We start from the raw sequence: 17,464 nt of genomic DNA, 5'->3' as shown, positions 1-17,464 counted from the left end.
TCAACCTGCAGCTCTAGTTTCTAACAATGAATCTGAAGATTTTCTTTTTAATGTATTAGATAAAATATTAGAAACTAGAGCCCCAGTTATCTCTTACTTTGGTAATTTTGTTATTCAAAGAAAGAAAGACAGAAAGAAAGAAAGATGGACAGACGGACGGACGGACAGACAGAAAAAAGAAAGAAAGACAGAAAGACAAAAAGAGAAAGAAAGAAAGACAAAGACAAAAAGAGAAAGGAAGAAAGATAAAAAGAGAAAGACAGACAGAAAGACAAAAAGAGGAAGAAAGACAGAAAGAAAGAAATAAAGAAAGAAAGACAGAAAGAGAAAGACAGACAGAAAGTAAGAAAGACAAAAAGAGAAAGAAAGGCAGACAGACAGAAAGAAAGACAAAAAGAGAAAGAAAGAAAGACAGACAGAAAGAAAGACAAAAAGAGAAAGAAAGACAGACAGAAAGAAAGACAAAAAGAGAAAGAAAGGCAGACAGAAAGTAAGACAAAAAGAGAAAGAAAGACAGACAGAAAGTAAGACAAAAAGAGAAAGAAAGAAAGACAGACAGAAAGTAAGAAAGACAAAAAGAGAAAGAAAGATGGAAAGAAAGACAAAAAGGTTGAGTTTCCCTTTAACTCTGCTTAACGAACCGGTGAATGAGGACAGTAGCTGTAATAGATTGAAGTGATTTACAATGTAGGTTATCACATTGTGGGTTATTACTGCAAAGGCAGTTGCTGTGTTATGTTTTGGTTGGCCAACACTTTTGAGGTGTTTACTGAGCCCAAGCGGCACCTGTAGTGTGTGAGTCTGTTGCCCGGAAGTCTCGAAGTAAAGACGCGTTAGCGGTAGCAAGTTAGCCGCGCCGGGGCAGCGGTCAGAGATGACATCATCCAGATAAGAGGTTAGTAGTCAACCTACAGGCGCCGTATGTTGATAACATGCCACCACGGGCTCGGAGGGGAATAGCACTAGTGTATCATAACAAAATATTGGCAAAATGAACGAGTTTTGCGGCGGATAATGTGTTATGTGCCCCGTGCTCTCGCATAATATACGGATATACGCGCTGCTCCACTGGGGCTAATTTCGTCAAAACAACTCCAAATGACACCAAAGTTGTCTGGGTGAGTAAAATGATCGTATTTTGTGCTTGAAATAAGGTCCAGGTTGTAAAAAAACGGAAATTGTCCTTTAACGAGCTGCTTAACGAGGACAGTGTCTCACCGTGTTCTGGTCCGGCCCGCTGCTGCTGCTGCTGCTGCTGCTGAACTCCTGGGAGCTGCGGCGGCTCGGCACCGACAGCTTGGTGGTGTCGGCCACCTCTCCGTTGGGGAGGATGCCGTCGGCGAACCACACGCGCTTCTGCTGCTCGCCGCGCGGACAACCTGAGAGAGGAGAGGACACACACAGAGAGAGGAGAGAGGACACAACGTCTTTCTCCAGCAGCTCAGAGAGGACACACAACAAGGTAGTAGAGACTGTGTTGTTCAGTAGGTAAGAGTGGCCATACTGTCGTTGTTTGGGTGTTTGAGAACGGACGTGGGCACCATGACGGTGGGTGGAGGTGAGTTTAGAGTGCCGGCAGCGCGAGCCTGCTGCAGGGGGGGGATGGTGCTGCAGTACTCAGACGGGACGTTGGGGTTTGGACTGGGACCTGTAGGACTCATCATCCGCTCCAGGGCCTGGGCTACAAGGAGATACAGGTCGTTAGGTCGTTAGAGGAGGAGGAGGAGCGTTCACCACCGTTAATCCACTCAAACATCAGGAGGCCCGGGCAGCGCAGCGCGAGCTCGGCCTCCCTCTGGAGGAGGAGGAGGAGCGTTCACCACCGTTAATCCACTCAAACATCAGGCCCAGGCAGCGCTCGAAGGAGGAGGAGGAGATGACCACTTTTATTTCTTTTTACCGTTTATCATTGTTAGTTTTGGTTGTTTTGTTTGTCACATATTTGAATAAAGAAGGAAGAATGAAAGACCGAAAGAAAGAAAACATAGAAAGAATGAAAGACCGAAAGAAAGAAAACAAAGAAAGAGAGAAAGACAGACAGAAAGAAAGAAAACAAAGAGGGAAAGACCAAAAGAAAGACAAAAAGAAAGAAAGAAAGAAAACAGAAGGCAAGAAAAAAAGAAAGATAGAAAGACAGAAAGAAAGAAAGAAAGAAAGAAAGAAAGAAAGAAAGAAAGAAAGAAAGAAAGAAAAAAGAAAGGAAAAAGAAAGAAAGACAAAAAGAAAGAAAACATAAAAGGCAAGACAAAAAGAACGATATAAAGAAAGAAAGAAAGAAAGAAAGAGAGAAAAAAGAAAGAAAGAAAGGAGGAGGAGGAGGCAGCTGGTCGCTCAAGGACGGTTTTAGTTCATACTTCTACCCATTCCTTCTGAATATGAAATATATATATACACATACCATGTTGTTTGTGGTTAGATGACCACTTTTATTTATATCATTGTTACTTTTGGTTGTTTTGTTTGTCACATATTTGAATAAAGAAGGAAGAATGAAAGACAGAAAGAAAGAAAACATAGAAAGAACGAAAGACAGACAGACAGAAAGAAAGAAAACAAAGAGGGAAAGACCAAAATAATGAAAGACAAAAAGAAAGAAAACAGAGAAAGAAAACAGAGAAAGAAAGAAAGAAAGAAAGAAAGAAAGAAAAGAGAAGAAAGAAAGAAAGAAAGAAAGAAAGAAAGAAAGAAAGAGGAAGCTGATCTCTCAGGAGATGTTCAAGGACCCTCAGTTATTATTTAGTTTTGTTGCAGTTGCTCTGTGGTCACGTGACCTCCAGGGACGGAGGGTGTCACACTGTCACAGTCTAAGGCCCAGTTCCAATCCGACCCCTCACGGACTCACTGCTTAGAGGCGCGTTCACAGGAAGTCTGTGAGTGTGTGAGGGCTGTTCCACTGTCAGATCATCAGTGAATGAGCCCTTACTGCCCCCCCCCCTTACCGTAAGTCAGCACCGATGCTGACTTTGGGTAGGGGAATTACCCACAGTTCATAGCGTTGTGAAGTCAAACACATGGGATGCCGTCGGAACGCGAGTGTAAAAAAAAAAAGTAAAGTAAATTAACACACGTAGACAGAGAGAGCTCCGCTGTCTCTTTATTGTTAATGGACTGTAGCAACAACAAAAAAAAAAAGAAAAAAAAAAGAAGAAGTTTACTGTCAGTATTAACGTGCAGTTTGTGATTATTGATGATGAAGTGCAGTCCATTCATGTTTACAGCATCTGGACCCTCACACACTCTCACACTCTGTCACTTAGAGCTGACGTCACTTCAGTCAGTGAGTCTTTAGGGGGCGGATTGGAACTGGGCCTATAGCTCTGTTGTTTAGGAGGGGGGGGCTGAAAGGTTGGGAACCCCCGGTCTGATGACATCATGTCTCAGTGACTGTGGGAGGAGGACGGAGGGTGAAACTACAACTCCCAGCATCCTTTGCTGCTGCAGGACGAGGACAACGATGTGGAGGCTCAATGAGGGTTCACGCAGCTGTTATAACATCTGAATCTAAGGAAATATACTTTAATTATCATAAACTATTGATGATTAGTTGTGACTTCACTCTCTCACACACACACACACACACACACACACACACACACACACACACACACACACACACACACACACACTAAACTACTTAATAAACTGATCTTCTGAGCTTCTGTTAAAACTCGTTTCCGTCCCTCTAGTGGTGGAAGTCGCTCCCTGCAGCAGCTCAGTGGGACAGATACTGCTACAGAACAGTTACAGACCATAATATCCTGTCTGTCTTGTTCCTCAGGCTCCTTCTACTCTCCAAACATGTGTTTAATGTTGAACTGTCTGTTGTTGTTGTTCATGTTGTTGAAAGTCTGAGCTCTTTAATCAGCAGGAAACAGCTGATTGTGTGTTTTCACTCTGCGTCAGTCAGACTCACTAATTAACTCTGTTTAGGCTGGATGGAAGGAGCTGGGGAGAGGAGGAGGAGGGAGGGAGGGAGGAGGAGGAGGAGGAGGAGGGGGGGGGGAGAGAGGGGAGAGGAAGAAGAGGAAGAGGAGGAGTAGAAAGAGGAGAGGGAAGAGGAAGAAGGTGAGGAGTAGAAAAATGAAGAGGAGGAGCAGGAGTAAGAGGAGAGGGAAGAGGAGGAGGAGTAGTGGGGGGGGAGAAGAGGAGTAGAAAGGGGAGACGGAAGAGGAGGAGGAGGAGTGGGAAGAGGAAGAAGAAGATGAGGAGGAGGAGTAGAAAGATGAAGAAGATGGGGAAAAGGAGGAGGAGAGGAGAGGGAAGAGGAGAAAGAGGAGGAGGAGGAAAAGGAGGAGGAGAGGTAGGAGGAGAGGGAGGAGAAGGAAGATGAGGAGTAGAAAGATGAAGCGGATGGGGAGAAGGAGGAGGAGAAAGAGGAGAGGGAAAAGGAGGAGTAGAGAGAGGAGGGAGGAGTGATGAACTTCAGCTCTGGATCAACTCTGTTCCTCTGAAGCTGCTTCACTAAGGGACGAATGGAGCAGAGTTTTAAGGTGGAAATCCTGCAGTTCCTCCTTAAATACTATAAACAGTGGATGTGTGAGTTTATGATTTCCAGAGGAGCTGGGTGAAGCCTCTTTCTCTCCTTCTTTCTCTCCTTCCGGTCAGTCACATCAACGCTGATGCAGCTCTCGTTTCTCGTCTCTCGTCTGCATCGGATCGATTCAGCATCATAGACTATTGATCCGGTTTCTACTGACGACAACAACTACAACTACAACTACAACTACAACTACACTGTAGCTTCCAGGACAGAGGAAGAAGAGGAGGAAGAAAACCACACACTCTGTTCATGGAGAAAAGGGTTAAAGGGATAGTTCAACATTTAGTCAAACTGGTCCATTGCCATAATCACTATAGACCCCTTCGTGGCCTACGTCACTGTGACGTCAAGACGTCCACTGGAGGCAAAACAACTGACCCAGCAGGTTTTTAATTCATTTTGAACAAATGTTATGCTCAGAAAACATGGAAAATATATAATAGGTTCTGTTTAAAAGAGTAAAATTAGAAGGAAAGAGTCTGATCCAGAGCAGCATTCATTCACAAGCACCGATTAAACTTCTTAATAAATAAACGTGTACTCTGCCCACAGACTGTAGCTATAGCCCCCGGCTCTCCTTGTGTCAGTTCGAGGTCTCAACACAACCGGACGTACCGGGTTCAGGTTGAAAACATTTAATAGCTCGGGTCGCGGTGGACCACCGGCTTCTTCTTTTTTTTTTTTTTGCCGCCGTCCAGTCTAATGCTCATGACGTGAGCCCGGGGCCGCATCGGGTCCAGGCTTCAACACCTGGCTGCGGATCTGACCAGGTCGGGTCTTTGAGAACTGTAGCAGGACTGAAGCAGCTTAGAAAGGGCTCAAACAGGCGATCATGGGCTTTCAGAGGTTTACTACATTTACAAGAACTACTGTAGCAGAAAATAGAGATAGACCCGGCCCGGCGTCTGTTTGAGACTTAGCTTTTATTTGAGAATTTACGGTACATATGACGGTCTGGAGTCAACTTTTTAAAATAACACTCACGGTCTCTGAGGGTGGGTGTACTAACATATTCACTAAAATATGACTTTTCCTCATCCATTCTTGAAAAAACAGTCCGTTAAAACATGCTAACCAGCGTTTACAAGATGTAAACGCTTTCAGATGTTTTGCCTCCAGCTAAGCCCCGCCCACCCGGATGTTTACAATCTGTAAAGGGGTCTATATAGTCATAGCAGTAGGTTCGTTACCTTTAATTGTCGGTGCAAGCTGTTTTTAGAACGGCAGAGCAGAGCCGTGAGCTGCTCAGAGCTACGCTATGGAGGCTCATTATGGGATTTCTTGGTTTCCCTCATCATCAAACTCATCAAATACACAATCCAACAACTCCACAACGCTCTGGTGGACAAGTTGTGAGCTGCACATTCACCACGCTATGAGATAATAACACAACGTTACCACACAGAGTTGTTTTAGAGGGAAATACAGAGACTGTTGATGAAAAACTGTCCCTGAAGGCAACGTGCATCAACGGTTTTACATGAATTTACTTTATTTGTTTATTTGGATGGGACAGTGCACATTAATGAACATAAAAACATGTAAATGTGTCGGATTATAGCAGCAATGCTTATTTCCGTCCGGAGTTCCATAACATAAAAACAGTACACATAATAATATAGACAACAAAAAGACAACAAGACGACTATGACGATATAAAACATATTGACAAACACTTCCATGGGTAGGGAGACCATAAGAGTTTCTAAACCAACTCTGTGTGGTAACGTTGTGTTATTATCTCATGGCGTGGTGAATGTGCAGCTCACAACTTAGTTTAGTTTAGTTTATTAGTTTAATAAGGGACAATGTGCAATTACATTAATAATTTAAAGGAAAAAAAATGAAAAGATGGTTGCACCAGATTTAGCTCCCAGCTGATTTCCATCTGTAGTCCCTACACATAACATAAAAGTAGTAAAATACACAGAATACAAGCTATTATACAAAACTTGTCCACCAGAGCGTTGTGGAGTTGTTGGATTGTGTATTTGATGAGTTTGATGATGAGGGAAACCAAGAAATCCCATAATGAGCCTCCGTAGCATAGCTCTGAGCAGCTCACGGCTCTGCCGTTCTAAAAACAGCTTGCACCGACAATTAAAGGTAACGAACCTACTGCTGTGACTATAGGGGTTATGGTGATGGGCCAGTTTGACAAAATGTTGAACTATCCCTTTAAAATTAGATCTAAAAGTGTGTTTTTTAGTCTCTCTCACACACACAGACACACACAGACACACACACACAGCTGGTTCACCTTGTTCTGGGAGGAAAGGATGACACGGCACAAAGAGTCGACCGCAGCTGGAGGCAAAACCACTTCAAGTACAAAAAAGTCAGAATACGTCAGTGACCTGGTTTCTACCGTACGTCTCAGATAAATACACTCCTGTGAGTCACACGAACACACACACACACACACACCATAACAACAAACCAGCAGGACGCAACACAACCACAACCACAACACAACAACCTTAACAGCAGCAGCATCAGTCCGATATTGACGAGTGGATCAGCTCTTACCTCCTCGTCCTCCTCATCATCACACTCAACCATCCAATCATCACAGCCGCTCGTTCCTCGCTGCTCACCTCGCTCCGTCTGTTGTTAGCCTGCTAGCCCGTTAGCTTCAGCCTGCTCTGTGTGTGTGTGTGTGTGTCTGAGTGTGTGTGTGTGTGTGTGTGTGTGCAGCGCAGGAGAGCAGAGAGAAGGAGGGAAGAGAGGAGAAGTGGATCTCCTCTTTCCTCTTCCTCCTCCGTCTTAATTTAGAGCGAGTGTGAGCATCACATGTCTGCTGCTGCTGCGTTCGCCAGCTCCCGTATCACACACACACACAACCACACACACACACACACACACACACACACACACACACACACACACACACACACACACACACACACACACACACACACACACACACACACACACACACACACACACACACACACACACACACACACACACAGAACCAAGGACAAATGCCAGTGTCCTGCTGTACCTCTCCTCCCTCTCCATCCGTCCCTCTCTCCCTCCCTCCTCCCCCTCCGTGACCACGCTGCAGTCTTTAACTATCAAGAGGAGCCTCACCGAGCCGCTCACAAGGAGAAACAACACAACACACACACAGAGAGACACACACACAAACAGACACACACGACTCAGTCTGCAGATCTTTTTAAAACTGAAGAGAGTTTAAAATTTAAAGAGACGTTCACAGAGAGAGAAGAGCAGAGAGAAAGAGAGGATTTATTTATTGATGTATTCTTGTTCTATTGTTGAAACGCTTTGGCAATATTGTGTAACCGTTATTGAAATTGAAATTGAGAGAGAGAAAGAAAGAAAGAAAGAAAGAAAGAAAGAAAGAAAGAAAGAAGGAGGAGGCATAGTGAAACCATGGATGACGCGATTTACGGTGCTCAGAGGAAACGACACGCGGAGGCGGAGCAGAGCTCAAGACCTCATGACCTCTGAGGGAAGTAAAAACATGTGTCTGGGGTGTAGAATGTAATTCATGGATCTATATGTATACCTTGTTGTTAACATGTGGAGATGAAAAATTTCAATAAAAATGTAAGTTTAAAACAAAAGAAAGGGCTGCCCACACGACCAAAGATTTTCTTGGTCGACCAGTAGTCGTCATTTATGGCGATTAGTCGACTAATCCACCGATCGTGGGTCTGAGATTCAACGAGCCGGTCGGGTTTTACCGTTATTACAGGCAGTATGCCCGTTTATCACCAATAAACACAGTAGATGAGGAGGGTAAGTGACTGAGCTGAGGCTGTAAGACGGGTGGGGTGGGGGACTATCATGGGTCTGCTCCGTGGCACTGCGAGACTGACCGCCGGTGAGTGCTTTGACACTCTGACCGCTGACCGTTGAAACAGCAGTGATACGTGCTTTCAGGTCAGAGTCTCCAAACCAGAAATGTCTGTTACAACATCGGGAAAAGTCGCTTTGACAAAAAAAAAAACAGAAAGAAAAAGCCTACCGTGCAAAAAAAAAAAAAAAAAAAACTGACAGCGAGTGAGTGTCACGACTTCCTGTATCTTGCCCTTCAAATTAAAAGCCCTATAGCCTTTCATAATAGTTAAATCATATTGATTTTGACAAGACACGGCACCAAATGTTTTTTTGTTTTTTTCCTGCGACCGATCAACCAATGAAATCTTGGTCGGCTAATGTCTTTGTGGTCGACCAGTGCTTGGTTGACTATTTGGGGGCAGCCCTACTCAGAACAGATCAGTGGTCGCTGCTGCCGCTGTGTTTTTAATTAGCGGGTTTTATTCTTGTGTCGGACGTCGCTCTGGCCAATCAGTGGAAGGCGGTCGTTTAAAGTCATGTTTTAGTCTAGTTTGTCATTTCACAAAAAAATCACACAAACATGAAGTTGGAATATCTGATCAGAATGATTATAAAAGTGTAAACATGGCTGGTGTGACGTTTATCATGACAACAGGAGAAGTCTGTACGTTAAAGGGATAGTTCACCCAAAATTCAAATTTCACTCATTATCTACTCACCCTCATGTCAACTAAGAGCTGTGAGAATTTTCAGAGTCCTCCGTTCCTTCTCTGAGTTACGGGGGGGTCTGCGCAGCAGTATTTGTCCATATAATGGTTGTGAATGGACACCACGTTTCTTCGTCCAAAAAGACACACCAAAAAACATCCAAATACCTCCATACTGCTCGTCTGTAATGTCCCTCTTGTATTGAAGCCCCGACATGAGAAATTGTTCCGCCGGTCAGTGCAAATCACGTGAGATTTGCACTTACACAGGCAGAGCAGTGAACTGAGACACTGGGAGCTTCCGCTACAAACAAGCTTAAAATATAGACTTATTCAATTTTTTTCGGAACAATTTCAGAGGACTCTGAAAATTCTCACAGCTATTAGTTGACATGAGGGTGAGTAGATAATGAGTGAAATTTGAATTTTGGGTGAACTATCCCTTTAAGTCATGGCTGCGTAGACAACGGTTGTATCAGAGGAGGTTTTTAACACCACGACGTCTGACTGAGCAGACACTTCCTCTGGACGAGAGCTGGTTGACATGATAACTACAGTCTTCAGTCAGAGAAACAGAAGCAAAACTGAAACAGAGAAGTTAGTTTTTACCACACCAGCGTGTGCCAAGGGGCCAGAAAACCACAGATAAGTAAAAAAGGAGAGAATCTATCGAACCCTGATAAACGTCGCCTGACTGGTCTATTAAAGACACTGAAACTTGCATCTGATCCAAGTGTGCACAGCCACATACTCTCCTTCTTTTGAGTTTTACAGTAATAAAAACTAAAAACGGTCTCTAACACAGCAACAGAACAGGACAGAGTGAATGATGTGAACTATATCACAGCGTCTGGAGCCAGTTTCTCTCAGCCACTTCTCAGGATTGAAGCCACATTAAAGAAAACATTGATTAATCGCCGGCTCTCAGAGTTGGTTCCAGTAAAAGCATCAGAAAAAAGGAGTTTAATTAATTAACATTGAAGTGAAGTGGAGCTGCTCGGTCTCAGGCCAACGGAGAGAAAAACACAAAAACACAAATCACAGCAGCTGCTTCTGTTCTTTTGGATAAAAGGTAAAATGTGTCACAGCAGCACTGTTGTTCACTGTTGCTACGGAGACGCCCTGGACAACAAACCATATTCTCAAGATAATAATGAGAACAGCTGATGAGAGTCTGAACCAATCATGATCCTGTATCTGTGGCTCCTCCCACTTATTTTCACGACGCAATTTTGCATTGAAGTCGATGGGACGGGCGGAAAAAAAAAAGAGCGAAAAAGACCAATCATTGGAGTTTAACAAACGTCTACTGCTCAGGCATACTTTCACCTAGAGACTCCATTTAAACTTTAAACAGTAGACACAAGTCTTGCGTACTGGCGTATGAATCCACGTTTTGATAGGTCATATAGTTTTTGATCAATGACCATGATCATTTTTGGAGAAATGTTGAGATTATAATGGGTGTGTATTGCACGGAATGTTCGTGTCAGAGTGCGTGACATCATCGCTCAGAGTGGGAGAAGTTGTCTGAAATCTTCTGAAACTTTTCTCTTTCCACACTCCTCCTGGACACAATTTACACTCTACACACATGATTTTTTCCAAATGAATAGACAAACTTGTTCTGTCTCTCACCATGTGCTCAAAATATCAGAGAGACTTACAGAATTTGAACTGTCAGCCTCTAAGTGCGGCCACGTCCGTCTCTGCTCCTCATTGACTCCAATACAAAGATTTTCTGAGAGAAGCAGAACGGACCCCTGTTTTAAACTCGCAAGCGTCTCCAAATTATTTACTGTAGAAACACCAAATCACACCAACTCGTTCAGGAAGTCCTTACAGTGATGATGGTCTGGGTTTTTTTCTGATAGGAGTTACCGTTTTGTCACAGTAAGCCCAAATGTGAGACCAGTGCAGAGGCAGAAAATTGCTCTTTCTCTCCACGTTTCTGTCTGCCTCAGCCTGGGGGGCCCCTATCGTCATGGCAACCACCTCAAGTTGCCGTGGTAACCTCTGAGCCTCAGGCCAGAGCTCGTTAAGGTTCATAAACAATCCACCTAGAGCTCGTTAACATGTTTATAAACACACACTTCATGTGATTCCAGCTCCTCAGTATCAGTGCTTGTCTGACCAGTTTTAAATACTGTTAAATAGTGTTTTCTTTTATATTTTCCTGTGTGATGTATCTGAGATTGAACTTTGTAGGTGAACTATTGTGTCTGTTGTACAGGTGCATCTCAATAAATTAGAATATCATGGAAAACTTTATCAGTTTGTCAGTAATTCAATTCAGAATGAGTGAAACCAATACATTTTATTGATCCATTACACACAGAATGAAACATTTCATGTCTTTATTTATGTAATTTATTTTATTTGAAATGATTATGGCTTCTCATTTTATGAAAACCTAAAATTCAGTATCTCAAAGAAATCTGAATATCACAAAAAAAGACCAATTAAAAAAAACATTTTTATGGAAATGTTGTGCTTCTGAAAAGTTTGTCCACCTATATGAAATTTGACTTGAACCTCTTGAAATCGACTTTTCCATGATATTATAATCTATTGAGATGCAGCTGGTTGCCACTGGACCAGTGTTAATGAGGATCCATCATAAAGTAAAGTGAACATTGATCAGTGCAGCTTCACACTGTAGTTGATGTTTATGACTGTAGCTGTTGTGTTGTCAGTGTGTCAGTGTGTCTCCAGCCAAACAGCGACTGAACCTGTCGGACTGATCCACCTGCTCTGATCCTCTGTTTACTCGCCCGTAAACTCCTTTTATCAGGACAAACAAGGAGGAGGAGCCGACTCTGTGTGTGTTCACAGAGGAGGCAGCTACACAAACATCTGGGCATGAAGCAGAAAACCAGAGAGTGGAGTATGTTCACTCCGAGAAAACTGAACCTGTGTTTGGATTTGGTCTCTTCAGTTCATCAAGTGGACGATGAAATAATCTCCAAAAGACATAAAGTTAAACATGAAACACTCTTTTTCAATATTTTAAATCAATATCAGTGTATTATTTTAGTTTTCTACAGTTTTTAGAGTGAAAAAGGGAAACAAAGCATTTAATTTCAACACCAAATTGCAAAGACTGCAAAGTTACAACAAATGTTTCTGTGGTGGCTGTTATGTAATTCCTTATCAACGCAATTTTAATAAGGATTTTTCAGTTCAAGAGGATGTGGAAAAGTAAAGTGAAAAGTGAAAAGTAAAGTGAAAAGTAAAGTGAGGATTGTGGAGCCTAATAATAAAGTCTTGATTGATTGATGTATAAGCAAAACAAAATGGGAAACAATATAAAAACATGTAATAAAAAAGATTAAGATTTGATTTGTATATTGCTGTAAACTGGTTCACTGGTTCATTATTATGGTAATTTTTCCCTGTTAAAAGGGTTTTCCATGGAGTTTTTCCTCAGTCGATGTGAGGGTCTAAGGATAGAGGATGTGGATGTGATGCCATGTAAAGCCCTTTGAGACAAACTGTAAAAACAGGCTATACAAATAAAATTGCCTTGCTTTGCCTATTTCATCTAATGTTAGTGTTTTGTTTGTTATAAGTTCCCTTCATCCTGCATCCTTTAAAACCCCAGGACTGGAACAAAACTAATAAAATGAAATAAAAATGTAAAAAATTAAACTAAAACTATATAGTTTCAAATGTAAAAGGGAATGTGTGGTCTGTAACTTTATGTCTTTTGGAGATCGTTTCATCTTCATCTTTTAAACTTCTGCATGTGTCACTGTGTAAATGTAAATGTAGAAGTGAAAGCTCGGTCCTTACCTCTGTGAATGGTGTCGAAGCAGACGACGCAGACCCGAGCCTCCTTCTCCAGGTACTTGAGTTTACACTTCCTGTTGCAGCACACGGCGCAGTAGACCTGAGGGAGGAGAGGAAACAGCATCATCTGTCTCAGTGTGTTTCTTCTCCATGTGGCTGTCACAGGGAACAATAATAACCCATTTACCTGCAGCATCCTCCTCTGCTCTAATGCTGCTTTTAATCGCTGGCCCTTAAAGGACTAAGCTGCAGCTTTAGGTCACACGGCTCAGTGCAGAGCTACAGACTAGAGGAGCTGCTGCAGGAGGAAGAAGCGCTGCTGACTCACGCTCTCTCTTCCCTACCAGGAACAGGGATCCACACACACAGCTATATTTGGTCCTGGGATATAATCTGTTTTACTTAACCATCTCTAAAAAAAACACAGCGACCATTCATGAGAAGAAGCTTCACCTCAGGCACGACGACGACCACGATGACATTAATACAGATGTAGTGTTTACAGTGAGGAGGGAAAAGGAGCTCATGATGGAGGCTGGTTAGATCATCATCCATCAACTCACACTGAACAATAAAGTGTTTTTTCTTCAACCAAAAGGTCAAATAATCTTTATTAACAGATTCTCAAATGCGAGGTGGAAACAGACGGTTGTACGGTTTTGGATTATTGGTCGTCATCACATATAACAACTAGTGTTTTCACTGTTTTATGTTGTCATTAAGATTCAGTTCATTCACATTTAGGAGAAACTTCAAACAGATTAATGTACGTACGGTAAATCTAATCTGTTTTTCAGCCGTCAAGAAACATATAAAGATATTTAACCTCTTAAAATTTGTTTTTGTTACTGGCGTTTTAGAGCTAGAACCAGTTGGTTAATTGACAGAAAAAAGAATCACCAATATATCTGCTCATGGATCTGAAATGTCAAAGGTTCACAGTGTGGTCATCACCTTTGACTTCTATAATAACTTATTGTTTGTCAGAAATAAAGTAATAAAAACATGTCATCAGGCTCTTTAAACATATTATAGTCAATAAAAATAATACAATTATCATAAGGATTATAACTAGATAATTAAATCAGACTGAACACAGCCCTCTTTTTATTCTTATTCTATTTTATCTTATTTTATTCTGTTCTTATTCTGCTTTTATTCGAGTAATAATTTATTTATTTGTCTATGTTTATCTCACTTTGTGTTGATTTTTCTCACTATTCAGGAGTTTATAACGAAGAAAAATTATTCTGAATGTGAATAAACTGAGTAAGTTGATGTTTTGTGTTGTTTGTCAGACTAATAAAGTAATGAAAACACATCATAGTTAATAAAGAGTACTGAAATAACCCTACTAGTGATAATAAGGGAGTTAACCCATTGTCTGCTGGTGTGAAGTGAACTGACCTTCCCACAGGCTCGACAGTGGTGCCTCCTCCTGGTGAAGGTGAACCTCTGGCAGCAGTTCATGCAGGTGGGGGCTTCACAGTCTGGGACCCAGGCCGGCTGCCTGCTCCCCGGCTCCTCCTGCTCCTCCTGCTGCTCCTCTGCTCCTCCTCCTCCCTCCCTCCTCCAGCTCACTGTCCTGGCTCCTTCGGTGGGCGACTCCTCCTCCCCGGGGTAAGGAGGAGGCTCCGACAGCTCCTCGTAGCCCCCGCTGAACTCCTGCTGCTCCTCCGTCAGGCTCTGCTTCACAGGAGAACTGGAGTCTTCAGCCTCCTCCTCTGCTCCTCCTGCTCCTCCTGCTGCTCCTGCCTCCTCCTCCTCCTCCCCAGCCGGAGCAGGTCTGGCCGTCAGCAGCTGTTTGGGTCTGGCCCCTCCGTACGACGGCTGCTCAAATCAATCAAATCAAATCAAATCAAATCAAATCAAATCAAATCAATCAAATCAATCAGCCTTTATTGTCATTGCAACAGACAAGTGCAACGAAATTTGTGGTGCCACATCCATTCCAGGGCTAAAACAGACTAAAACAAGCTAAAAAGGACAACCTCAATGACACGCATGTATACTCACACAAGACAAAAATAATTAAGTAAGTCATCCAGTTAGGGATGCACATGATTAACCGTTTAACTGTTAACCGATAACAAGAACTTTGACCGATTAATACTATCGGTTATTTTCTTTATTATTATTAGCTCCTTATGTCGTCAACTCATGGGGGCGTGTCGACACGTGCAGAGTTCACTGCCTTCAGTCATATTTCGCAGCAGAAAGTTAGACAGGAGGACTGACTGTATGTGCAGCAGCCGCCATGAAGGAAGATCAGACAATAAATGTAGCTACACGGACATAGATGTGAATCACCTGTAACTACGGCGCTGAAAAAATGAAAAATAAATAAAAGAGGACGTCGCTGCTCTCCAGCCGGTTCACCTGCAGCTCTCCTGCAGCTCCACAGAGGAGCTGTCAGAGCTCTGCTGCTTGGCTGCACTTCGTATAAAATAGTTCTACATTGGACGATCTAACCTGAGCTCGATCGGCTGAGACGAAGCACAGTGGATGTGACATGTGGCACTGATCAGCTGTCGCGGCGCACGTGTGTATTTAACGGCAAAAAAAAAAATTGGAGCGATCTTTTTTTTCTTTCTTTTTTTTGCCGTTAAATACACATGTGCGCCGCCAGCGTTGTAATCTTATCGGTTAATAATTGGTTTACGAGCGTCGATTATCGGTCAGAAAAAAAATTAAAAATGTGCATCCCTACATCCATTTATTAAAAATCAGTATTATAATAAAACCTGTAGGAATAAATAGATATTAGATACCTGCTGCTCTGAGCTGCTGCCGGTCGACTGGTTCTCCTGCTGCTCCTCCTGCTGCTCCTGCTGCTGCACCTCCTCAGCGGCGGTTAAACACATGGTCCTGTCGCTCTCTGGAGCAGCCGACGCCCCCAGCTCCTCCTCCTCCTCCTCCTCCTCCACCGGCCCGTTCTCCAGCAGCACCGCCGGCTCTCTGTAAGGAGGAGGCTGAGGGCAGCAGGAGGAGGAGGAGGCGCAGGGAGGAGGGGAGGAGGAGGAGGAGCAGACGGCGTGGTGCAGCTGCTCGGCCTCGCTGCTGCTGCTGCTGTGCGCCTGCAGGAACGCGTCCAGCTCCTCGTCCGTCACCAGCAGCTCCGCCTGGTCGCTCTCCGGGAGATACTCAAACCCAAACTCTGCCCGATCCACGGGGCTGCGCTCTGCAGGAGGAGCAGGAGGAGCAGCAGGAGGAGCAGGAGGAGCAGCAGGAGGAGCAGGAGGAGGAGCAGCACAGACCTGGTTCTGTCCCTCTGGTGTCGGCCGCTCCTCTGACTCCTCCTCCTTCTCCTCCTGCAGCGCAGACAGTGAGTCGGCCTCTGTTCTCTCACACACGTCGGCCTCTTGGCTCTGATCTGGTCCTGGTTTTAGTCCTAGTTCTGGTTCTGGTTTTAGTTCTGGTCCCAGTCCCTCCTCCTCCTCCTCCTCCTCCTCTGAGCTCCGTGGTTGGACCAGAGCTCCACACATGGACACGGCGATGGGGAGACAGGACAAACCCAGCGGGGGGTCGACTCCTGCAGGAGCAAGGCAAAGCAAAGCAAGGCATCTTTATTTATTTATACAGCAGCGCATTTCATACCAAGGCAACTCAATGTAAATTTACTGTATTCACAGTTATTATAGACATTGGTGAAATTAAGTTAATCATTGTTCTTCCTTGTTTATGAAATTGCTTTAATAAGTTATAAGAAAGCTACCCCTCATTTCTCATAAAGTGTGAGGTATGAATTATGTATGAATTTCGCCAAAGCAACCCATACTCGTCTGATTTTCTTATTTAATAATGTTTGCTTACTGAATCATGTCTTCAAACTTGTCTCTGTATTATATGTAAGTACCTTAGTGATATTGTCTCTACACCATGATTGATTGTAAATGTAACAGTTGCAAGGGGGTAGGTTCCTCATAAGCCTTTGGCTTCTTACCTATCCGTTTCGTATGTATGTATGTATATGTCATTCATATGAAATAAAAACAATCAATCAATCAAATGTGCTTTACATGAAGACTAAACATTTAAAGGATAATTACCGTTTTTTACAACATGGACCTTATTTCCATATATATATATATATATATATATATATATATATATATATATATACACACTGACTAGATGCTGCCTTCTGCTTCTCAGCGTACGTCAACACGGCCGCCATCTTGGTCCGGGGTTTCTGGCCATAGACATATAAACGTCTGACCAGCAGTCAGAACCGGTCAGACCCTTGTAGAACAAGTTTCAGGACGTCTGCCTCTGTTGACTAGTGCAGGAAGTAGACACGGCTTCCCCCTGACCAAGATGGCCGCCGCGTTGACGCATTATACTCAATAGAGCTGCCTGGGAACGCGGCTTCTAGTCAGTGTATATATCTATGCCTTATTTCTAACATAAAATCCGATCATTTCCTCCCCCAGATAACTTCGGTGTCATTACAAGTTGTTCTGATGAAATGAGCTCCAGTCGAGAGCTGGTCGGCCGGCCAACCTCCGTCATCATCCCGGGGAGAAAACGATCACTAATTAACTTTAACCTGCAGGTTTTTAGAGGTTTACCACCGGCTGGTTAAATTATTTTTAGGAGATAAATGTTGGTC

The 17,464-nt window shown here is 43.4% G+C and overlaps 1 protein-coding gene across 4 annotated transcripts in view; it reads right to left on the bottom strand.

The window, feature by feature from the left end:
* The window catches only part of zfyve16 (zinc finger, FYVE domain containing 16), a 42,215-nt gene that overhangs the window by 13,464 nt on the left and 11,287 nt on the right, over positions 1 to 17,464 (bottom strand). For all 4 annotated transcript variants that reach the window (XM_083983605.1, XM_083983606.1, XM_083983607.1 and 1 more), the window contains exons 6-10: positions 15,624 to 16,384; positions 14,260 to 14,682; positions 12,856 to 12,952; positions 1,505 to 1,681; positions 1,219 to 1,379 (exon numbers count right to left, since the gene is read on the bottom strand). In XM_083983605.1, coding sequence (XP_083839731.1) covers positions 1,219 to 1,379; positions 1,505 to 1,681; positions 12,856 to 12,952; positions 14,260 to 14,682; positions 15,624 to 16,384 — 1,619 coding nt within the window. The remainder of the gene's footprint in view (positions 1 to 1,218; positions 1,380 to 1,504; positions 1,682 to 12,855; positions 12,953 to 14,259; positions 14,683 to 15,623; positions 16,385 to 17,464) is intronic.

The sequence above is a fragment of the Trachurus trachurus genome (genome assembly GCF_905171665.1).
Source record: "Trachurus trachurus genome assembly, chromosome: 12".
Classification (NCBI taxonomy): domain Eukaryota; kingdom Metazoa; phylum Chordata; class Actinopteri; order Carangiformes; family Carangidae; genus Trachurus; species Trachurus trachurus.
This window is presented reverse-complemented; position numbering and strand designations above follow the sequence as displayed.